The sequence below is a fragment of the Canis lupus genome, chromosome 30 (assembly GCF_003254725.2).
Source record: "Canis lupus dingo isolate Sandy chromosome 30, ASM325472v2, whole genome shotgun sequence".
NCBI lineage: Eukaryota > Metazoa > Chordata > Mammalia > Carnivora > Canidae > Canis > Canis lupus.
In genome coordinates this window covers 2793265-2818185 of record NC_064272.1, presented here as the reverse complement: position 1 = coordinate 2818185, position 24921 = coordinate 2793265, and the positions used below count along the sequence as shown (strand labels likewise).

At 34.8% G+C, this 24921-nt stretch overlaps 1 protein-coding gene across 5 annotated transcripts in view; it reads left to right on the top strand.

Annotated features, from left to right (window-relative positions):
* The window catches only part of AQR (aquarius intron-binding spliceosomal factor), a 99426-nt gene that overhangs the window by 2476 nt on the left and 72029 nt on the right, over positions 1 to 24921 (top strand). For 2 of the 5 annotated variants that reach the window (XM_049104491.1, XM_049104489.1), the window contains exons 1-9: positions 148 to 565; positions 1882 to 1938; positions 5716 to 5756; positions 11506 to 11541; positions 14252 to 14372; positions 16922 to 17062; positions 18461 to 18529; positions 19599 to 19699; positions 23537 to 23613. In XM_049104491.1, coding sequence (XP_048960448.1) covers positions 398 to 565; positions 1882 to 1938; positions 5716 to 5756; positions 11506 to 11541; positions 14252 to 14372; positions 16922 to 17062; positions 18461 to 18529; positions 19599 to 19699; positions 23537 to 23613 — 811 coding nt within the window. In that variant the 5' untranslated portion in view covers positions 148 to 397. Of the gene's footprint in view, positions 1 to 145; positions 566 to 1881; positions 1939 to 5715; positions 5757 to 11505; positions 11542 to 14251; positions 14373 to 16921; positions 17063 to 18460; positions 18530 to 19598; positions 19700 to 23536; positions 23614 to 24921 lie in introns of those variants that run through there. The other 3 variants (XM_049104490.1, XM_025473291.3, XM_049104492.1) reach the window with 3 other exon arrangements.

Genomic DNA, 24921 nt, shown 5'->3' with positions numbered 1-24921 from the left:
TTGGATCAGAAAATAGGATTTACATATTTGATTAGAAGATCCTAAATCCATGAAAACAGATCAGATTCAGTTCTCTTAATGGTATGAGGTAAGTAAAAGATATCTTGTTAGTGTGTGGAATGAGGAAATGAGGAAACCATAGGATAGTTTGGAGAGTGATTGATAGTTTGAGAAGGTATGACATAAGTGAACTGTTACTGTTTTGGAGAGACTTCCTCGGGGCCAGTGTCTTCACTGCTTGGGAGGCCCTATGAGTGTACTTACCGTGATAGGTAGTTAGCTATAGAAGCAAAGGCAGGAGGCTCATCTCGTTCCGCTTAGGTGGACAGGAAGGGTGATAAGCAATCAAATGATGAATAATACGGGAAGATAAGACTATAATAGAGTTCTTTATGAAATGAAGAAGAGGAAGAAACGGTTATCACCATCAGGGAGGATTGAGGAAAGCCTCAGAAAAGGAAACATTTCAGATTGTTCTTTATTTGTTCATTTGTCCATGCATACATCCATACCTCAATCCGTTGGCTATTATTTGAGTTCCTACAGTATACTAGACGCTGTGCAGGTATACTTTTTTATAAATATGTTGAGTCTCTCAGCTTACCAGAGTTTTTCTGTTTTTCGCGAGATTGCAGTTTAGTTTCTCTAAAAAAAATATTAGTACGTATTAATAAGACTGTTTTTTGATATTATATAATATACATACCCATCTAAATACCTGGAAATATCGTATATATGTGTTTAAAATTCACGTTTTCCGGGTGAAATCTAATCTGCTAAAGTATACCAGCTTTTATGCTATGTAATAAGCTGCTTATTGATTACAACTTTTTAGCATTTGTTATGCGTGTCTGGGTATCTCCGAATCATTTAAAGGTTATTGTTTTACAAATAAAAATTCTGGGGCTGCCCCGGTGGCTCAGCAGTTTAGCGCCGCCTTCAGCCCAGGGCCTGATCCTGGGGTCCTGGGATTGAGTCCCACATCAGGCTTCCTGCATGAGCCTGCCTCTCCCTCTGCCTGTGTCTCTGCCATTCTCTCTCTCTCTCTCTCTCTCTCTCTCTCTTTCTCTCTCTCTCCCCCTGTGTCTCTCATGAATAAATAAATAAAATCTTTAAAAAATATATTGCTGGAGAAATAAAATATTCATTTGGGAAAAACTAAAATAAAAATCCATTCTAGGTGAATTTTAGAACTAAATATAAAATAAGGGCAGCCCGGGGGGCTGAATGGTTTAGTGCTGCCTTCGGCCCAGGGCATGATCCTGGAGACCTGGGAATGAGTCCCACGTCAGGCTCCCTGCATGGAGCCTGCTTCTCCCTCTGCCTGTGTCTCTGCCCCTCTCTCTCTCTCTCTCTCTCTCTCTCTCCCTCTCTCCCTCTCTCCCTCTCTCCCTCTCTCCCTCCCTCTCTCTTTTCTCTGTCTCTCATTAATAAATAAATAGAATCTTAAAAAAAACTCCTGAAGATTTAGAATCTGTTTAATACTGGCTCAGTTCTTCAACTACTTTTAATCTTGGGCAACTCACTTAATCCTTAGATTCTAGGTGTTCTTTCTAGGAGGTTCCTGGGTTTCCTTATCTCTATGCTGAGGATGTTTGACTCTGGTTATTAACTAGGTCCTACTGTTTCTCTTGGGGTGGTTAGAAAAGTATGTTTTGTTTTTGTAAATTACAGTGGTAGGATGCAGTGCACAGGGCATTACTGGCACTTGGTGGGTTGGGGCCAAGGATGCTGATTGGCCTGCATGCCCATGTAGTCCCCTTAGAAGATGGAATTACTCGTCCTCCCAATGCCTCTAGTAATAAGCTATATGACCTCAGTCTTCTAGCTCGACAATGGTATAAACCTGTGACTTACTGTTTATTCTATTTACTTTTGTAGTTAGCATGTAAATACTGGGCTCCTCATATCAAGAAAAAATCACCTTTTGATATAAAGGTAAGTATTTTTGGTTCGCAACATTCTTCTTAAATAGGTATGTTCTTATTTATCTCATTTTTAAGGGCTAATTCAACAAAAACATTCCGTGATATTTTTTTAAGTTAAAATTGCAGTTTTCTAATTATCAGACTGACAATTATTCATGTTAGAAAATTTGGAAAATACAGAAGTTACACATTAGAAAATAAAAATCACTATCCAGAGATAACCTCTATTATCATTTTATTGTGTTAAGTTTTTAAAAAGTTGTAAATATAATTTAACTCTTTTCCTGTTATAGATTTTTGGATTGTTTTAAATTTATTATTATTATAATGACTAATGATCATCTTTGTAAATATACAAAAATTTCTATACCATTTCTTGACAGTTCATTTACAATAGAATCTTTTTTTTTTTTTAATTTTTAGATTGATGGGTTGAGATAAAGATTTGTAAGAATGATGGAAGAAGTGGGAGTTGTTTTGGATAGAGGATTAGATGACCAAAGACCAGTAGTATTTCAGTGATGGAATGGACTTATGATTCAGTTGGAGCAATTTAGGATAAATGAAAACAAAAATTCCTAAATGTAGGATTAATTCTCATTGAAATAGATTCTTAAAAAGAAATCTTTAAATAAAATAGAAATGACATGGGCAGCCTGGATGGCTCAGCGGTTTAGCACCGCCTTCAGCCCAGGGCCTAATCCTGGAGACCCAGCATCAAGTCCCACGTCAGGCTCCCTGCATGGAGCCTGCTTCTCCCTCTGCCTGTGTCTCTGCCTCTCTCTCTCTCTCTGTCTCTCATGAATAAATAAATAAAATCTTAAAAAAAATTAGAAATGACATATTGCATGGCATTTAACAAGCATGGTTGACCCTTGAACAATAATACAACTTTAAACTACAAGGGTCCATTTATACATGGGTTTGTTTGTTTTTGTTTTTGTTTTTTTTTTTAATAAATACAGTACAGGACTATAAATGTATTTTCTTTTCCTAATGGATTTCATTTTTTTTTCTCTAGCTTACTGTATTGTAAGAATACAGCATATAATACATATAGTATGAAAAATACATGTCAAGTGACTGTTTATCTGTAGGGTTTTCAGTCAACATAGGCTATTAGTTAAATTTTGGGAAAGTCAGAAGTTATACATGGGGGTATCTGGGAGGCTCCGTCGGTTGAGCATCTGCCTTTGGCTCAGGTCACAATCCCAGGGTTCTGGGAGCCAGCCCTGTGTTGGGCTCCCTGCTCAGTGGGGAGTCTGATTCTCCCTCTCTCTCTGCCACTCCCTCTGCTTATGCTCTCTCTCTTTCAAATAAGTAAACAAAATCTTCTTTAAAAAAAAGTTATACATGGGTTTTCGACTGCATAGGGGTTTAGCACCCCAATCCCTGTGTTGTTCAAAGGTCAGCTAATGAAGACTCACTTTAAGTTGTCATTGTAAATTGAGTTGTGATGCTTTAGGCACACTTGGTAAAAATGAACTTAACCCCAAATTTTGTATATTATTTGAGTTTAAATGCTTCATTTATAAATATATTTTTGTTTTGCCAGCAATCCCTTGTATTCATCAGGAGGATAGTCATAAACATGGCCTACATTAATTACTCTACCAGCAGAGTTGCTTTATCTTATTATATGCTGTTTGTATTTGTGGGGTCTGGGAGTCCTTAGGGCCATTTTTCATTAATAACAAGAATATCTTAATGACACTACTAGATCAAGTTGAACCTAATTAGATTAAGATTTTCAGAGATTATACCCAGATCATTATAATTCTAAATGAAGCTGTGTATGCCTGTTTTTTTTTTTTTTTTTTAAGATTTTATTTATTTATATGAGAGAGATACAGAGAAGAGGGGAGAGGGAGTACAGAAGAGAAGGAGAAGCAGGTTGCCCGGTGAGCCCAATGAGGAGTTCGATCCCAGGATCCTGGGATCAGGACCTGAGCTGAAGGCAGATGGCAGATGTTTAATTGACAAGTAACCCAGGTGCCCCGTTTGCCTCTTTAGAAGAACTTTATCATAGGTTGGTATTTGAAGATTATGCCCTTCATTTTATTGTTTAACTTGAATTTTTATAAAAAGAAAAGCAAAAACAAATTTTATCTAATTTGAACAAAACTTGGGGCACCTGGGTGGCTCAGTTGATTAAGCATCTGACTACAGCTCAGGTCATGATCCCAGAGTCCTAGAGTCAAGCCCTTGGAGCTCTGCACTCAGCAGGGAGTCTGCTTGCCCCCTGCTTATACTCTTCTCTCTCAAATAAATAAATAAAATCCTTAAAAAATAAAATAAATTGAACAAGACTTCTTGCTTCCCTCTCTTCCTCCATCACCAACATTTACTTTGAGCAGTTAAAAGATGTTATAGCTACATAAAATATATACCATATTAAAATATTATAATATTACATTAGGATATTTTGTATCTTTTTTAAATTTTAAAACATATTTTATTTATTTATTCATGAGAGACATAGAGAGACAGAAGAGGGAGGCAGAGGGAGAAGCAGGCTCCATGCAGGGAGACTCCATCCCGAGACTCCATCCCAAGACTCTAGGATCACGCCCTGGGCCAAAGACAGGCGCTAAACCACTGAGGCACCTAGGCATCCCAGTACAATTTTTTTTTTTTTTAACTGCTATTATCACCAGCCACTAGCACTCTTATGATTTCTGCTGGTAACTATTATTAAAGATTTATGGGTGCACCTGGCTGGCTCAGTTGGTAAAGCATGCAACTCTTGATCTTGGGGCTGTTAGTTAGAGCCCTATATTGGGTATAGAAGTTATTTAAAAATAAAATCTTTAAAAAAAAAAAAAAGATGAAATGCTAGGACTTGTACTAAATTCTTTACACATGGTATCTTACAGCAACTGGTGGGATACTTTGTATTAGCAGATTCTTTTTGTGGATTGAAAAAGTAATAAGCCTTAGTTAGAGCTGTCCAAGGCAAGGATTCTAGCTATCTGCAATGAAAATGGGTGATATGAACCAGGCTTCTAATATCAATGCTAAATTCTAAAGTGTCCCACAATCCTGGTCCCTAACCCAAAAGAATTGAAATTCTGAGGCTTTAGCATGTGTATTTGCAAAATAGGATACAATTTGCTTCTCTTATGTCCTAATACTTCCAATTTGCTGTCTATCTGGCTTTTTTTTTTTTTTTTTTAAGATTTTATTTCTTTATTCATGAGAGAGACAGAGAAGCAAAGATATAGGCAAAGGAAGAAGCAGGTTCTCCGCAGGGAGTTTGATACAAGACTTGATTCCAGGACCACAGGATCACAACCTGAGCCAAAGGCAGAAGACGCTCAACCACTGAGCCACCCAGGTGCCCTATCTGGCTTTTGAAAGTACATTATTATGATTCGTAGATGGAGTCTGATAGCATATACTTTAAAATTAAGTTTTTAAAAAATAGTCTGATTTGTGAATTTTTATTTTTCCTAGAAATATTATGAATACATCATTTTAGAAGTCCAGGGCACTATCCATTGCGTGACAGAGCCACCTTGAATACATCATTTTATTGATTGTTTCTAGGAATCTTTTTATGTAGATATATTTTATTATTTATCTTCTACTACTTTGCTTTCTATTATTTTACATTTTGAGGAATGTGATGAGATTATAAAAATCTCTTAAGTATTATTTCAATAATATTTTATATCTATCCTAAACCAGTTTATTTTGTGTAATTTCAGTAACTAGAAACTGTCAACGTAGGATCTAAAAAAAATGCTGTTTGAGACATCAAGCATTTTTATATTTTTGATAACAGGTCATTGAAGATATATATGAAAAAGAGATTGTCAAATCAAGGTAAGAATGGGTTTAATTTTCATGCATAGTGATTAGGTGGGACCAAGTTGGATCTCTTCTGCACTTCTAAACTAAATGTGGTCATAACTTGGAACTTTTTTTTTCTTTTTGATTTGGTCATCAGGGAGATGGTGGCTAGAGAAAGTTTATGTCTAGTTGTTGAAGAGTCATGAATTATTTTTTTGCTTTCTAATTTTTGACTTAGAGGGATTAAATCCCATCAGATTTATTTTGTTTTTGAGGAAATGTCAGGAAGAATAGACATGGAGGTTTTATTTCAATTTTACTAATACTAATTTTCTTATCATTTTCTGACTAATCATTTTTAAGATTATTTAAAAATTAGATAAGTAAAACATACATCATACCTTATACAAAATAATAAAATATATATTTTATATACAATGTATAGAATATATATAAAATAATAAAAATTGTTTTTGAACAATATACAGAAGGGATAAGTTTCAAGAAATCTTCCCTGTCCCTTAATCCTCAATTTATTTATCTACATATGTGTCTGTATCCAGGTAACCCCCCCCCACCTCGATTTTTTTAATATAGAAAGTTTATACTCTACACATCATCCCATATCATGTCTCCCCCCCCCCCCACCCCCAGCATATTTTGGGCATATTTCTATATCTGCAGCTATAGACATATATGCCCAGTGAGTATTTTGAAAGGACAATTGAGGGGCGCCTGGGTGACTCAGTCCATCAAGTGTCTGCCTTTGGCTCAGGTCATGATCCCCATATTGGGCTCCCTGCTTCTCCATCCTCCTTTGCCCCTCCCCCTACTTGTGTGCTTATATGCTCTGTCAAATAAATAAAATCTTTTTTTAAAAAAGGACAATTGACTAAATGTTTTAATATGAAATGGAAACATTTAGGTTATGAAAGTAAAAAAATTACAAAATTTCATACGTGTTATTTTTCATGTGTTTGAGCCCTAGAAGGTTAATTTTATTAAATATTGTGACGGCAAAACATGGCCTATTGTCAAAATGAGAGGCTAGTTCTTTTGCTTTAATGATTGATTCATGAGCCTGTAAAGGAGGCAGGGCCAAAGCCCATGTTAAGGATTTTGTTTCTTATTTGAAGAATAATAGGAAGCCAGTTAAAGCATTTAAGCCATGGGGGTGATATTTTAAAAAGAGAATGTGGACGGTATAAGAAGCAAGAAATTTGGTGAGTATTGTAGTAGTTAGGTTCAAGATAATGATGGCTTTAACCAGTGGAAGATTGAGATGGAGAAATGTGCCAATTTGAGATAGAAGTGTCAGGGTGGTTGGTGGTTGGATGTGGTAGGTGAGGGAAAGGGGGGAATCAAAGGTGATTCTTAAGTTTTTGGGTTAGGTTGCTGGGTGATCAGTGATTCCATTACTGACTTCTGCTATTGTTGCTAGGGGTGGAGTTGGGCATAGATCATTAATCCACTTTTGGAAATTTTAAATTCTAGGTACTAATGAGCCATACAGGTGGAGATACAGAATAAGCAGTTGGATATCTCAGTATAGGGCTCAAAAAAGAGGACAGGGTTGAACCTACTTTGTATCAACCACCATTTCAGTGCTAAGGGTACAACAGAGAGCAAATTATAATAAACTTATAACTTATTAAATAAGTTATAAATGATAACTTATGTTCCCATTCTAGTCTAGACAGACAGGAAATACATAGGTACATAATGTTAGCAAGGAGTAGTGCGCTGTGAATTAAAGTGTGGTTTAGTAGTGGCAAGGCCTATATTTTAGATTGAATGAGTGGGGGAAAATCCTCTGAAGATGCAACATTTGAACAGATATGTAACTGTTGGTCTGGGAATGGTTATGGATGAGATTGCCTAGTAAAACTTCAGATGAGTGGATAGATAAATTCTAGGATTCTTTTTTCTTATGTATTAAGAATATACCAATCTGAAAATTATCTTGACCCTTCACAACTAGTTTTCTCTCTCTTCAGAACAGGCTTTTACTCCAGTGGAAAGTAATTGTGGTTTTGTTTGTTTATTTCATTTAAACCTTAGCTGTTAATATTTCTTCCTTAAAGATAATTTTTATGTAACTAATAACCAAAATCTGCCAATGATTTTTAAGTTATATACTTGGCTATATTATTTTTTTAATAATAAGTAGCTGTTGTTGGCCAGGGCCACTAGGATTTATCATGGCACTCTTCCAGGTCATTTTCTCATCTTGTACACATTTGATACTTAAAGTAACCTGATTACATTCTGCCTCCAAATCTCAAAGTTCAAAAAGTTAAGTGCGCTTCTTTCTATACACATAAGCTGTAATGTATATATATCATAAATGTACTCTTTAATCCCCATCCCCCCTAAGATGCATATTTACATTTTTAAATGACCATTTTTTAGACTAATGTCTGAAGAAGTTGTTTTGCAGAGTCATGTGCTGGTAGAATCTTTATTGGGTAATGACTTGATGTAAGATTTATTAACTTGTTTGTAAGCTACCAAAATAGGCAGTTTATAGGCATAATCTTCATACATTAAGATTTTTTGCATGTTAACCCTATTTCTGTAGGAGGAATCTGGGAAATAAATCAACCAATTCTTAATATTCTTATGATATAAATAATAACTTAGGATATCAAAGTAGTAAAATATATCGCCTAGTCAGCCATGTAATGTGTGGTCTATTACACAGTTGATTCATATTTGCTATGCAAATATCAAATTTGGCAAGCATATCTTAACATATTTTTATCTTTTTGATTTTAAAGTCTTAAAAATAGGGCAGCCCTGGTGGTGCAGCGGTTTAGCGCCGCCTGCAGCCCAGGGTGTTATCCTGGAGACCTGGGATCGAGTCCCTCCCATGTCGGGTCCCTACATGGAGCCTGCTTCTCCCTCTGCCTGTGTCTCTGCCCCCCCCCCCCCCCGTGTGTCTCTATGAATAAATAAATTTAAAAAAGTTTTCAAAAAAAAAAGTCTTAAAAATAATCGTGATTGTTATTTGTTGAGTGCTTACTATATACCAGATTCTGTTTTAAGCACCTTGAATGTGTAGTAGTTCATTTTTCCTCACAGCAACCTTATGATAGTCGCTGTTATTAATTATCCTTTTTTATTGATGAGGAAACTGCAGTACAGAAGAGTTAAGTAGCTAACCCAAAATGTTTTTCAGTAGTCAGAGGAAGAACGGGGTATTAAATCATGGTTCTCTGACTCTTCTTTGATATTCTGTTCTTTTGTAGTGCAGGATCAACTGCCCTTTAGAACTCCCTTAACCAGCACACTTTGGTATACTATTAATTCTGTTATGAATCTAAGTGGTTTTCATGTATAAAAAAAGAGTGAGTTATAGTGTAGCTTACTTTTGCCAGTGTTTATATTTGTTTCTATTTAAAATGTTTAAACCCCAAGATGCCTGGCTGGCTTAGTCAGAAAAGCATGAGACTTGATCTCATGGTCATGAGTTTGAGACCCACATGGCATGTAGAGATTACTTCAGTAAGTAGAAAACAAAAAACAACTTAAAAAAATGTTTAAACTACTTTTTTACTATGGAATATAACACGGAAAAGGGCGTAAAACAAAATGTATAGCCTTCTAAATTATTATCATTCATAACCACCATCAAGGTAACAAAAGCCAATATTTGTCAGCATCTCAGAAACCCTTCCATGGCCTTTTGCTTTAACATTTTAGGATGTAAGTATGGAAACATGAACACTATAGTTTTGCTTGTTTTTAAACTTTGAAAAAATGGAATCACATGGTGTATATACTCTTTTGTGGCTGGCTTTTGTTCACTATTGTTTTTTTTAATCATCTACAATAAATCTAGAATGAGTAGTTCAGAAGTTCATGTGAAGGCTTTTGTCAGCCTTTTAACAATCTTTTTTTTTTCTTTTTTTTTTTTTTTTACATGCCCTATGCGGTGCAAGAGGGCTGCCATAACTCCAGATTCATGTTTTCACACATTATACCCCAAGAGAGGAAACAGTGGGCAGTTATAGCAGCATAGTTTATTGGCAGAAGCATAAAACTCTAAATTTAATGAATATCACCAAGATTGCTAGAAGAGAGTGTTTTTGCTTTATCTTGACTATCATAACTTTTTATCCTCTTGACCATTCATCCAAAAATAAATTGGCCGCTTCACCTCTTCTGAATATGAGGAAACTGGGTCCCAGAATGTTTAAAAAATGTTGTGAGGGTAATGCTGAATCATGACCAGACTACTTATCTTCTTTCTTTGTATCTATTTACTTATTTTTTAGAGAAAGGACAGGGGAAAGAGAGAGCAAGGGAGCAGGGGGAAGATGGAAAGAGAATCTTTTTTTTTTTTTTTTCCAATTCATGAGATATACAGGGAGAGAGGCAGAGACATAGGCAAAGGGAAAAGCAGACTCCCTGTGGGGAGCCTGATGTGGGACTAGATCCCAGGAGACCAGGATCATACCCTGAGCCAAAGGTAGACACTCAACTGCTGAGCCACCCAGGAGTCCTGGAAAGAGAAAGAATCTTAAGGAGTCGCCACACCCAGTACAGAGCCAGATGAAGGGCTCGATCCCATGAACCTGAGATCATGACCTGAGCCAAAACCAAGAGTCAGATGCTCAACCAACTGAGCCCCCAGAATACTATATTCTATCTCATGAACTGGTATTTTTTTCTTTTATCATGAAGTCCTATTTGTGGCTGAAGAAATTAAGCATCCAATTGAGTGCATAGTGCATGCAGGGAATTGTGTTCTCCAGCATGTCTGCAGCTGGAGATCTAGTGTGTCTGACACACAAGATGTCATATCTACTCAGTGGTCTGTCTGGGTGTAGAAGCTAGTACCTTGTCAGTGTTATATCTGTGTGCTTTTACACAGTAAGAACCTATATTTTATTCTCACTAAAGTTCTGTGATACTGCTTGGTGAAACTGTGTAAGAGATGAGAAATCAATGGAATAGTATTTTGACAGGATATTGGTCTGCTGGGGTAATATAAATTCATAATGCCTACTCATTTAATTTTCAAAGCTGGAGGCTATTATCTAGTGGCAGTGTTCTGGCCTGACTACTTTATTTCCAATATACAAAATGATAAAACTGAATTAGTGGACGGTTGAACTGCCCTTTGGAGAGATACCTGGTAACTACAGCATCATTTATTCTTGTGAAACAAAGTACTTCTACTTTAAAAAGAGTATAGTAAGGAGAGTTATCTCATATTCCTTTCACAATTTTGTTATATTGTAGACTTAATGCCAAGACTTAGAAAACCTGTGAAAAGTCTGATTCCTATTTTTGTGATAGAGATACATGTGTTCCCTTGTACTTTCGGGAGGGCATGACTTCAGAATGTTTCCTTTTTAATATTGAAAAAAAGAATATTTGTCAGTGCTTAAGAAATTAAGATAGGCTAGCTTTTGGCAGTTGTAATTCAGTATTATGAATAATGATGAACATTTATGTGTTCATTAAAATTATTTGATTTATTAATGTATGTGTTATATCTTTGTATGTCATGGTGCTAATTATATTTAACAGGGGTAGGATAAGATTTCACTTAAGTAACTTTTTTTAGTTTTTAAAAATAAACCACCCTGACAAAATACAAAGAAAAAATATAAAAGCAAAATTAACTTTCTTCAGTGCATATTAAAATATTATTATTCTGATATGTTGGTCAATATTAAAGCAAGATTCCAAAATGCATCTACATTAATGACTCTGAAATGTTTATATTTTCTGTTTAAACATTTTTTTATTATTTATTTTTACACTTTAGGTTTGCCATCCGAAAGATAATGCTCTTGGAATTTAGGTGAGTTAAAGGCTTTACTTGGATGAAGTTAAAGATACTGTCAGATTTGTATTGTCTGTATACCATAGAGATGCCTTATCATTTTTTTTAAATTCCAGTGTAGTTAACATACAGTGTTACATTATGTTCAGGTGTACAATATAGTGATTCAGCAACTCCATACATCGCTCAGTGCTCATCTCGACAAATGCACTTCTAAGTCCCTATCACCTATTCCATCCATCCCCCTATCCACCTACCTATATCAAATCATCTACTCTCGTAGCCTCAGTTCCTCATCTGAAAATGTATGTAGTCAGATAACACCCAAGACAAAACATTACTTGTTTTTTCACATTAACTGTGACAAGTCAGTGATATCTCTGAGGCATCCAGGAGAAACAAAGATACCTAGAGGGATATGTATTCCAAATGCAGAAAAATTCCTATGGATAAAACCTTCGTAGAGATGAGTTCAGATTCCCCAGTTACAAACCATGTTAGGATAATCAACTTTAAGCAAGAGTCAGTTGAAATAACAGAGGACAGAATTAGACCCCTACCCCACCCACCAAGGACCCTAGGTAATTAAATAATTGATATACACTGTCAAGTCATTATGTTTAAAGTTATGAGTATAAAAGAAGAAATTGAGCTTGTGAATGTGGAACAGGACACTAAAAATGGACAGATTTGGGGAAAACAAAAATTATTGAAATTTAAAAATTCAGTAGACAAATTATCTACAGGTACCTAGGATATATTGCATTTTCAGTTCTAGACCACTAATAAAGCAAGTCAAATGTAGTTTTTGGTTTCCCAGTGCATATAAAAGTGGTGTTTATACTATATTGTAGTCTATTAACTGCAACAGCAGTATGTCTAAAATATATATATCAATTTTAATTTTAAAAATACCTTATTGCTGAAAAATACCATCATCTGAACTTTCAACAACTCTTAATCATTAATCATGGATTACCATAACAAGTACAATAATACTGAAAAAGTTTTTTGAAATACTCTTACTGCCAAATTATTTAGTAATTCTTACTATCAAAATGTGACAGACACAAAGTGAGCAAATACTGTTGGAAAAAATGGTGCTAATAGACTTACTTAGTGCAGCATTGCCACACACCTTCAATTGGTGAAAAATGCAACATCTGCAAAACTGAGTAAACCGAACCACAATAAAACAACAGAGGCCTTTGGTGGACTAGACACAGCTAAAGACAGAATTAGTGATAGGGATACAGAAAATTCATTAGATAATAGCAGAGAGAAATAGAGATGAACAGTATAAAAGGAAATTCAGAGATACAGTGGTGAAAATGAGAAAGTCCAATAAGAATTTTAGAAGAGATATGAGAGAATAGCAATTTAGAGGATACAGTGGTTAAGAATGTCCTACAGTTGAAACATGACTTTTAAATTCAGGAAGTACAGTAATTCTGATTAGAACAACTGAAGACCGACTAAGATGGAATGAAGATCTTATCTGCTAGAGGAAAAAAAGATAATACTCAAAGATACAGATTAATTGTAGATTTCTCAGTTGTAGTAATAGAGAATGTAAAAGAATAAGACTAATATAAGAAAAAAATCACTAACAACCCAGAAAGAATTATATGATCAGCTAAACTATCATGAAATAAAGAAATTGCAGACAGATTAACACTAACGAACTTGGTGAGAGAAGTTCTAAAGGATATAATTCAGGAAAAAGGAATTTAAACTTATAAGAAAGGAATGAAATGAAGCTTTGTGCATTTTATTTATGAAAGAGCACTCAAGTGTCTTTCTTACTTGGAGCCTTTGACCATCATTTTAAGTAAAAATTCACTTGCCCAGTTTCTTAAGTTCTTATAAATAAAGTAAGTATTGCTAAAGATAGACCCATGAAAATACTGATGTGAGCATGAAAGGAAGTAGAAAACTACAGCGCTATGGTAGAATCTAAACCACTTAACTATGTGTATTTGTGCATAGGTATGCAAACATGTATGTGAGTGATTACAACATGTATATGGAGTGATTTAAAGTGGGAACAAAACACCTTGCTTTTTTTCATTAATGCTTGAGAGTATTTTAACCCCAGTATGGTAGTTGTTATTTATAACTACTCTGAATGATAAAAATAGGCTAAGTTATGTTTAGAAATCAGAAATAATTAAATTTATTTAGGAATATTTTCACCACAATCTTAAAATAAGAATTTTAGCATCTTAAGGGGACAACACCAGTTACCTTGAAAACTGACTTGTGTTGAATACCTAATAAATTAAGTATTAAAATGCTTTTTTTTATTATTAAGTCTCTTTCTTAGTGTCTGGAGGTCATTTGGTCCTCATATGAGGTAGTATTAATGTCTCAGATACATTTATCTACAGAAACTACCCATTACACCATTTTGGTTTTTTTACTTCATTAAGAGCTTTAGATAGGGAATATCCAGTGTTCTGATGGTCATAATAAGATCTTAGTAATCCTTGCTGTCTTCCTGCCTTAAAAGTATAAACTCTCATTCTCCAAAGCTGCAATTATTATAAATAAATTTGTAGCAGGTAACAGTGACCTAGATTACAGGTAAATTTGTGAAGGATGTTCAAGTTATGTAGTTTTTAAAAAGTTTTCAGGAAGTTGTAGAAATCATGCTTTTCCAGGTGAGTGACATATTATAGTGAGTGGTGGTAACTAATGAAATACTCTGCTTTTTCACTCTTCACAGCCAGTATCTTGAAAATTACCTCTGGATGAATTATTCTCCAGAGGTGTCCAGCAAGGCCTATTTAATGTCAATCTGCTGTATGGTGAATGAGAAATTCAGAGAAAATGTCCCTGCATGGGAGGTAACAGACTTAAATTACTTCATAGCTTTCATACTGTGCTCACTTTAAGCCATTAAAAAGTAGCAGAACTTTTTACTGATAATAAGTAATGCTTTTAGAACAGAACTTTGGGGATGCCTGGGTAGCTTCATGGTTGAGCATCTGCCTTTGATTCAGGTCATGATCCCACGGTCTTGGGATAAAGTCCTGCATCAGGCTCTCTGCAGGGAGTCTGCTTCTCCCTTTGCCTATGTCTCTGCCTCCCCTCTGTGTGTCTCATGAATAAATAAATAAAATTTAAAAAAAAAAAAGGACAGAACTTTGCCCAATAATAAAGCAAGTGTTGAGGAAAAAAATGTATAAAAAATACTATTCTTTTTTTGGTTTCAATACTTTATTCAAACTCATTTACTATGAACCAAAAACTTATGGAGGTGAAATTATTTTTCTGTTTTGTGCTTGAAATAAGAATGGTATGGATTATAAAGGTTTTTCATCAGATTGATACGAAGTTCATATTCATTAGCACAAATAGTGCTTAAATGAGATAATATTTTTCAGTGTCCTCTTTCATGACCAAGAATATTTATTTGTAGTTTTCCATACATAAAGTAGTGTTGCCACAGTCAAGATAGATGGTTTATTTTTATTTTTATTTTTTTTAATTAATTATTTATTTATTTATTTATGATAGTCACAGAGAGAGAGAGAGGCAGAGACACAGGCAGAGGGCGAAGCAGGCTCCATGCACCGGGAGCCTGATGTGGGATTCGATCCCGGGTCTCCAGGATCACGCCCTGGGCCAAAGGCAGGCGCCAAACCGCTGTGCCACCCAGGGATCCCAAGATAGATGGTTTAAATTGTAATTTCAATTTTCTCCCTATCCCCAATTTAGGATCTGCTTTCCTGTTTAGAAATTTCTAATAGACTAACATTTTTTCTTTGTGCCAGTGTAATAGAGACTTGGTCAATAAAGGTCTAAAATCTAGATATTCTTTGGCTGCCATAAAATGGTCCGCTCATCAACTTTTTTAAATAAAAGGCACAGGTACTTGCCATCTTTTTATGACATTGGTCTCTAAATTGAGGAAGTATTAAACTCTTTAAGATAAAACCATGGGCACTTCTCTTGGATATTCATTTAGTAAGTGCCATCTTTGGGCAGGTTAGAGCCCAGAGTAAACTGTAGGCCTTGTGTATTATTGAAAAAGCCTGGGGATTTCTTGAAGTTGCTTCAAACTATTCTAGGAAAGGAGAGGGAAGAGTTTTGAGCTAAAGAATGACCTGATCAGTTTGCGTGTTATAAAGACCATTTTGTTGATTAGGGCTTGAAGTAGAGAAATACAGATGAAGAGAATAGGGTACACACATATTTAGAAAGTAGAACTGACTAGATTTCATAATTGAATAATTAGTATTAAGGAAGAATGTTATTTTCAATAACTTTCCGGGCTTGGGCAACCACGTGTAATAGATGATATTGCCGTTTACCAAAATAGGTGGTAATAGAGGATTGAGAAGTACTCTCGAGGGTACAAAATTGTTGAATTGATTTTTGGATTTCATGAGTTTAAATTGCCTTTTGAATATCTGGATGAAATTGTCTAGTAGACAGAAATCTTGAGATCTAGAGTTAATGAGAGTAATCTGGGCTGAGGATGTATATTTCGAATCATTAGCATATGTCTTGAAGTCAAGAGAGGGGGAAAAAAAGAATGAGATTAGAACCCTAGAATACTGCTGTGTATACAACAAAAGAAGAGGGGACTCCTCAGCACATTGAAAAGTAGTGGGGGGTTGAAAGAGTCCGTCAGACTTGACAGCCGTAACAGCTTCAGAGACATATGAGAGGTGGAAACCTGTTGTAGAGAAGTAAATGAAATGAAAACAACTAGTATAGACCACACATTTGGAACACTTCTCTGAAAGAGAGATGGATATGGAAGTAACTAGATGGGGAGGCAGATCAGTGGGAAGCTTGAATATATTTACATTATTTACTTTTTGTACATTACTTATATGTTAAGAGTAAAGAGCTAAGACAAAGCAAGAGAGGCTATCTTTGAGATTAGTTAATGGGAAACCATAATTTTTGCTAAAGAAACATCTTTTGGCATAAGTTAGAAGAGTTAAAACATTTCAGATCCTTAGAAAACAAAGGTTAACCTAAATATGAGCATAATCCATAAAAGAAAAAAAAAGGAAGTAAAACAACTATTTTAGGGACACCTAGCTGAGTCAATCAGGAGAGACTGTGACTCTTGATCTTGAGGTCATAAGTTCAAGCCCCCATGTTCAACATAGAGATTACTTTAATAAAAGTGAAAAAAATATTTTTTAAAACAAACACACAAAACCCCCATTTTTTTAGGTAAAGTTTTCTGCAACTCTTCCATGGTCTTGCCAGAAACCTGTATTTGACTTGCTACCATTAATTATAAGTAAGAAAATAATCTTTTTTGGTAATTACTTGGTTTTGTTAATAGACTTCTAAAGAGTCTTACTGATGTTTGTTTAAGGGAAAAGTGGAGAGCAAGCCATTTCAAAATAAATTTTTATTCTTTTTTCAGACTTTTAAGAAGAAGCCCGACCACTTTCCTTTTTTCTTTAAGTGTATCTTGAAAGCAGCGTTAGCTGAAACCGATGGTGAATTTTCACTCCATGAACAGACGGTCTTACTGCTTTTTCTTGATCATTGCTTCAATAGTTTGGTAATTTTACTTTTATCTTTGGGGAAAACTTTCAAATGCTCTTGTTTTTTAAGTTAAACATAAATGAAATTACCCTCTATGACCAACTCTTCTTCCATGGTAGTAGGGAAGGAGGATAATGCCAAAAGCTTAATTTTAGCGACTTCTTAAAAACATTTTAGAAGATCCATTCACTTTTAAAATAGATTTGGACTACAGCTCCTTTTTTTCTGTCTAGACTCTAAGAAAAATAATAATCAGAACTGAAAGGTAGAACAGCAAAGAGTCTGGCTAATTTGAATTTTGAGTAATGAGGTCTGTGCCACAAGCTGCACACAAAACTACCTTTATTACTTTTCAGTCATGCTTCATGCACAGGCTGCAGGTCAGCAGGAGAGTTGTATTCTGAGTTGACTGATTAGGGGCAGTTGTAGATGATCTTTGAAAATCTCTTAGGTTGCATATGATACATTTTCATCTTTCATAAGAGTATCTTCAAAATAATTAAATATGGTAATTAATATTTTATTCGCGCTTCTCTACTGTGGTTATGTGGAGGTCTGTACCTATTTATTTAAAAATAAGTGCTTCTGAACTGATAGTGCAGGAGAATGGATGGGATTCTTTCTTAAGAATGGTTGTTAAAAAAAAAAAAGAATGGTTGTTAATAGATGGATGGTTATTACTTGTAGGTACTACCTCACGTGAATCTTGTAAAGGCATTAAAAAAAGATTTGTGAAGCCCTAAGTGAATGCTACTATTCTCTTTATCATTTATTAAACTACACAATGCAGATGTAAATATAAACATGGTTATCAGAAATTGAACAAAAACAAGATGTATTTAGTATTAGTTAGGTGCTAGATTTGATTAACTTAAAAACTAGTTTATTATTGAAATACTTAAATTTTTTCAGTATGCCATCAGTTCTTATTACTTGAGGTAGTTAGGTCTATGAAGTAGTTGCAAACACGGAATTGACCAAAACTGAACCATTGCTCCTAGGGAAAATATAGAGTTAGGTGCCTACAAGCCTACAGTCACAACATTTTCATCAATCAGTCAATACATAATCTTGTTTTATGTGTTTCTGTTTAAAGACACCTTATGTAATAATATATTGTTGACTCATTAACATTGAACTCATGGCCAACAGCACTGTAACTGAAGTCTGAACAAACCTTATCATAACATATGTATTTTCTCTATAAGGCACATCACGGCCTTCTTGCACATAGGAACACCGACCAGCACTTCAAGCCCTTAATAGGAAATATTAAGATATCATTACTTTGAAAGTATTGGTGGCATGTTTTCACCCAAGGACTTAAAATTAAAAGGTAGTATATTCCTTATATAAAGATTTAAGTTAAAATATTGGTATGCTTATAAATTTGTTTTCTTTGTGCCTTAAACAGGAAGTAGACTTGATACGGAGTCAAGTACAGCAGCTTATCTCCCTCCCAATGTGGATGGGCTTACAGCCTGTAAGTATCTAGTTTCAGAAACTTATGTGTATTTGTGTTATATAAGTGGGAAATGGTGGTCTAAAACTGTGTAGCATTAATATAGATTTAAAATGATAACTAAAAATCCCTTTTCCTGCTTAGAAAATATATTTAATACAGTATGCATTAACTTATCACACATGTAGTTTTTGTAGTTTTAAAGTTTTTAAATGTAAGCTAGTAGGTGTTTGTCATTATTATGAGGTAAAATAAGGTAGTATCTATTGAGCTCATAAAGAAAGGATTAAATTAACAAAATGTGGTTATTATTTCTGTGTGTGTCTTTGGATTAGACTAAATACAACTTGAATTTTTTTATTTCATACGATTAGAACGTACACATAGCTATAGGAGAAGGTCTAGATAATGTTTATTAATGACTTCATTATTTTTTTCATTAAAGACTTACTGGATCATATCTGTTACTATCAAAACCAAATTAATTGATCTTGGGGAATAAAGTTATATAACTATCAAATTTCAGAAATTTAAATAATAAATTCACTCAGAATTTCATTTTCTGCATGTGGGTTTTTTGCAGATAGATATGCAAACTTATTCATAGGTACCAGTTGATGGTGATAAAAACAGACTTATGTAGATGAATGCTAGATTAAAACTGGTAAATGCCATTTGAAAGAATATAGTCATGTGGACATTTCCTTGTTTACTAGTGACAGCTGTTTCTATGTTCAATGTTTCAGACTCATTTTTCAAATTTCAGTGATTATACTAATAATTGTTAATGCTCTAATTTTTCAAGCTTAAATCCTTCATTTTAGAAATAAGAAAAATTTAATTGGTTATTGAACTTAAAACCTTGAGAGAAAAGGCAGTTGTTGTTATTATCTTTTAGTTATTATCAACAATTGTTAGAATTGAATAGTTTTTAAAAATAGAATTATTTCTTAGTTTTCAGGTTTTATCATGTTGCTTTCAGGTTTTATCCCGTTGTATCCACACTGGAAAAATAGCTAGTAGTTGAACTTGTCTTTAACCTTGTAAATTTTGGGGTTACTGTTGATGTAATATCACATCATTCTTTCAGGCACGATTGGAGTTAGAATTAAAAAAGACACCTAAGCTAAGAAAATTCTGGAACTTGATTAAAAAGAATGATGAAAAGATGGATCCAGAAGCAAGAGAACAGTATGTTGCCAAAGCTTTGTTCCATGTTAGTTTGTTATGGTGGCTGTGAGTCTAAGATGATATTGACAAGTTTGTTGTTTGCTTTATATAAGGCTGAACCAAATAAATAATTAAGTGCTTTTACTGTCAGAGGAATATTTTATATAAAGATCTAAAGGGGAAGCCACAATATCAACATGTTTTTCTCCCTTTTTTTTCCTCTGCCACAGTGATAAGTATATCACTGATCTTCTCCTGTCTATTAACCATAATTTGTCTGTCATGGATAGTTCTTTATTTTCTCCACCTCTTCAGGCTGTCAATCCAAGTTTTCTTTTTTTTTTTTTACTCTTACTCTTAACAATGACTTTTATACACTATCGTTCATTCATTTATTCATTCAATAAAAAAATCATAAACATTTTGCCAGGTACTATTTTAGATATAGAGGATATAGCAGGGAACAAAATGGAAGTAATTCCTGTTCTATAGAGCTTACATTCTAGTTAGGGAAGACAGTAACAAACAGATCAATTATTTAGTATATTTGATGGTAGTATATTCTAAGGAGAAGAATAAATCAAGTATAAGGATTAAAGAAGCAGGTGAGGGTTATGGATTCTTTTAATAATAATTGTTATCAGTTGGTTAAGTCTGTCAGCAAGTATTTATTTCACCAAATAAAATGCTATTAGTAGGACATGGGGAAGATCTACATACTCTAAGAGTTCTCTCTCTCTCTCTCTCTCTCTCTCTCTCTCTCTCTCAGGCTAACTGGTCTAATTGTAACCTTGCCTTATCTACATGATGACTGTTGGAGCAGCACTCCTTGCTCTGTCTCCATCTTTTATTGTTCTTTTCCACTCCTTTTTCTTGGCTTATGTAAATATGCTGAAGACTCCTTTCCCTTGGGCCTATGATAACTTTCTAACTCTATCTTATTTTTTCTTCTACTTAGGAAAGTGCTCTATACATGTGTAGCTAATAATGAAAGCCATGAGTAAGATGATCTAGTGAGATACATAAACAAACCATGAAAAGAGGGTTAAGGACAAAAAGAAGTGAAACCTGTAGTTATGCTGGCGGTTACTGAAAATGGGAAGAACTGAGAAAAGTTATGTGTCAGTGAAATGAATTTGAATGTAAGGCAGTGAAAACTATAAGGACAAGATATTAGGGTCAGAGTAGGAAAATCCCTTCTTTAATTTTCCAACTCTAGTCTCATTCATTTCTCATGGTGACTTCCCACCCAACAGCCTCTTGATTAAACTAATCGCATGGCATCTGCATTATTTGACTACTCTTTTTTTTTTTTTTAAACCCACTCTCAGTATGATTTAACCATAAATCTCTGTGGCCCTTTCTTCCCTGCTTTCTTATCTTCGTATGACCCTTTGCTATGTACAGTTGACCCTTGAACAGCATGTAGGTTGAGGGCACTGATCCCTCCAACCATACAGTCAAAAGCCCATATATCATTTGTGACTTCCCAAAAAACTAACTGCTGATAGAAGCTTCACTGGTAACAGTAAGTGGACACATATTTTGTATACTATATCTATTACATACTATACTCTTACAATAAAGTAAGCTAGAGAATAGAAATGTTAAAATAAGGAAGAGAAAATATATTCACAGTATTATAGTGTATTTATTGAAAAAAATCTGCACGTAAGTAGACCTACAGTTCAAACCCATGTTGTTGAAGGATCAACTATACTTCTATTTGCCATGAACTCCAGTTTGTATTAAGTAATATCCGTTGTTTTTCCTCCATTGCCTTTCTGCCCAGTCTCTCTTAATTCTTCCAGACAGTAGGGCTTGGAATACTACAGTCCTTTGACTAGCAATTTGTATCCCATCAGCCAGTTCTACTGGATCATCTTTTGTCATTTTTCTTCTTGTCTATTCATATTGCTGTTGTCTTAAAACAAGCCTTCACAGCTCCTGACTAAAGCACTCCAATAAATTCCTATCTGGTGTTTCTTCCAACTTTCCCACAACAATGAGCCTTACTAGCCATCTTTATAGAAAATTTTAGTTTTGGGATGCATGGGTGGCTCAACAATTGAGTGTCTGCCTTGGGCTCAGGGCATGATCCCAGAGTCCCTGGATCGAATCCCATATTGGCTTCCTGTGGGGAGCCTGCATCTCCCTCTGCCTATGGCTCTGCCTCTATGTGTCTCTCACGAATAAATAAGTAAAATCTTTTAAAAAAAAAAAAAAGAAAAACGAGAACGAAAATTTTATATTCTTTGCCATATTCCTATTCATAAAGTTTCGGTAGTTTTCTAGTTCCCATAGGATAAACTCTGAACTCCTTGCAGTGGCATTCAGAAATCCCCAGCTATATTTTGCAGCTCCCCCAAATCCAGTCTATTCATTGTCTATTCATTGTTTCTTAAACTAAGCCCAGTCTATTCATTGTTTCTTAAACTAAGTTCTTCTTTAAGTACCCTTTCCTCTCTATTCCACTTAATTGAAGGTTAATGTAAGCACTTCTAGACAAACTGTTTTAGGCCACTAAAGTACTTTCTTCTTCTGAATTCCAAAAATATGCTCTGTGTTTTTTATTGAAATGCCAGCTGTTTGTGTAATGGTTAGAATATGTGTAGTTATTAAGAGAATAGTCAGACTTAAATAGGCTTCACACTCACTTGCCGTGTAATGATGGGCAAGTTAACATCACCTCTTTGAGCACGAGTGGGAAAATCGGAAATTGGGACAGTAAGTAGTACCTATTTCATAGGACTGTTGTCAGCATTAAATGAGATTATCCATATGAATAATCTGGCAGCTCAGATCCTGGCACACTAAGTGCTCAGTTAATGTCAGCCAGTTTTGTTAATTACATGCTGGTTTGTGTTTACTGATTATCTTTAAATTATAATACTTGTCATTTCAAGTATATTTTCGTCATTGCCCTCCTTTGTATTTCTAGCAGGACTGGCATAATCATTTGCAGCTGTCCAGTACCTGATGAATGTTTCTTCATTGATAGGTACATAGTGCATCTTAAATTAGTAATGAGTAGAAAATTGTTATTTATTTATTTATTTATTTTAATTTTTATTTATTTATGGTAGTCACAGAGAGAGAGAGAGAGAGGCAGAGACACAGGCAGAGGGAGAAGCAGGCTCCATGCACCGGGAGCCCGACGTGGGATTCGATCCCGGGTCTCCAGGATCGCGCCCTGGGCCAAAGGCAGGCGCCAAACCGCTGCGCCACCCAGGGATCCCTGTTATTTATTTATTAAGATTTTATTTATTCATGAGAGACACAGAGAGAGAGGCAGAGACACAGGCAGACGGAGAAGCAGGCTCACTACAGGGAGCCCAATGTGGGACTCAATCCCCAGAACCTGGGATCACACCCTGGACTAAAGGCAGATGCTCAACCACTGAACCCCCCAGGTGTCCCAAAAATTGTTTTTTACAGCAACATTTAATTTTTAGACATTGTAATATTCTACTATATGTAATACTTCAAACATACTGAAGTATAAAATTGCTTAACTACATACTTAAACATTAAATGTTGAACCATGGGGCAGAATATAAATGCAATTTTGAAAACTTTCTAGTTCTGACCTTTAAATCACAAGCGAAAACTTTCACAGTAAGAGAAAGGGATGTTTTCTTAGCTGGCTTGTTATACAAGTAATGAGGCATTTCTTTTTCTTCAGGTAGTCTTGTATTTACATACAAAGAAGCAGCTGTGTGTTCAAATTATGGTCCCAATTCCAGAGAGAAATGGGACATTTGAGCAGTGTAAGAAAGGCTTGTTGGACATTTAAATATTACTTTTGAAATAATTACTTTTCAAAAATAATTTGGTGAATGTTATTCTCTGATTTAGATCCTTTCAAGAAAGAAGATTTCTTTCACAGCTCATACAGAAGTTTATCTCTGTGCTGAAATCAGTGCCACTTTCCGGTAACTATCTTATCAGCTCATTTGTGAAGTTGTTACGTGCCTCTGTGGTATTTTCTAGTCTCTAATCTAAAAACCTTCTCTTAGAATAGTTTGAAATCATAATGACAACATATCTGTCCTCCCCTTTTCATATATATTACCAGTCTAAGTATTGTAACTGCCTTAAAAATTCACATATTTAAAAGGTACCTGCATGGTTTTTTTAAATACTCATTTATTTAGCAAATATTTTTTGAGTTTGCTTGCCAGACCTAGTTCCTGAACAAGGTGCTGGGATGCAGTGATGAAGAAAACAATCAGAGACCCATGTGGCATTTATAATACGTTGCTGAATAGTGCTTTTAAACATCAGATACTGTTTGGAGGGGAGAGAGTTTGAGCTACAAGACAAAATGAGAAAGATTTCCCTCCAACATGGCCTCCATTTATTAACGAAACAAATATATGTTGGGTAGACTATATACTTAAAAATATACCATGATTATGCTACATTTTGTGTGTGTGATAATGCCTAATACCAGGAGGGGTTAATTACATCATGCTGGATTTGTAAGATCTTTATAAGCATTTAGTGAATGTACAAAGAATGTTTTTTACTTAATAAAGGTGTATATATGTAAGCTATGTCTTTGATTAATAAAATTTTATTTCCTAAGTGGGATATAATCTAAGAATAGCTCTGTAGATGTAACATATTTATATTTTTTGCATCAGAGATTACCACTTTGTTTAAACTAAAATACAAGAGAATTAATTATAAATGCTGACCTTTCAAGTAATATTTTACAACTGAAAATCATACCTATAATTCAGCAAGGAATAGATAATAATGCTGATTTAGCTAGATTGGATTAGAGACATAATGCTCCTTGTATCAGTATAAAGAAAAAATTGTCATATGCTTATAATCTAAGTCACTTAGTATTTTTAAGATGTTCAATTAGTGGCTTAAATCTAGAAGGAAGACTTAGGTTTAGTTTTCTTGGCACAAAAGGTAGTAATAGTGCTTAGAACTACTAATGCCTGTAATAACTATGGCCATAAAAATTGACATCTCTGTGGAATGTTAATCTTGGGTCATCCAGCAAGGTTTGAAAATCAAGTAACAACAGCAACATAGGACCTGCTGTAATTTTAACAATTTATAAACCACCAGCTGTTGCCATCGTTTATATATAGCCAGAAAACAAAATTTCTTAGTTTGACCTTGAGCTTTCATCAAAATTTGTTAACTCTGGCAGAGGAGCCAATAGGATGATGAAAGTAGTGTGCCTGTTCAGAAAGGGTAAAGATGGATGGTTTATAGAG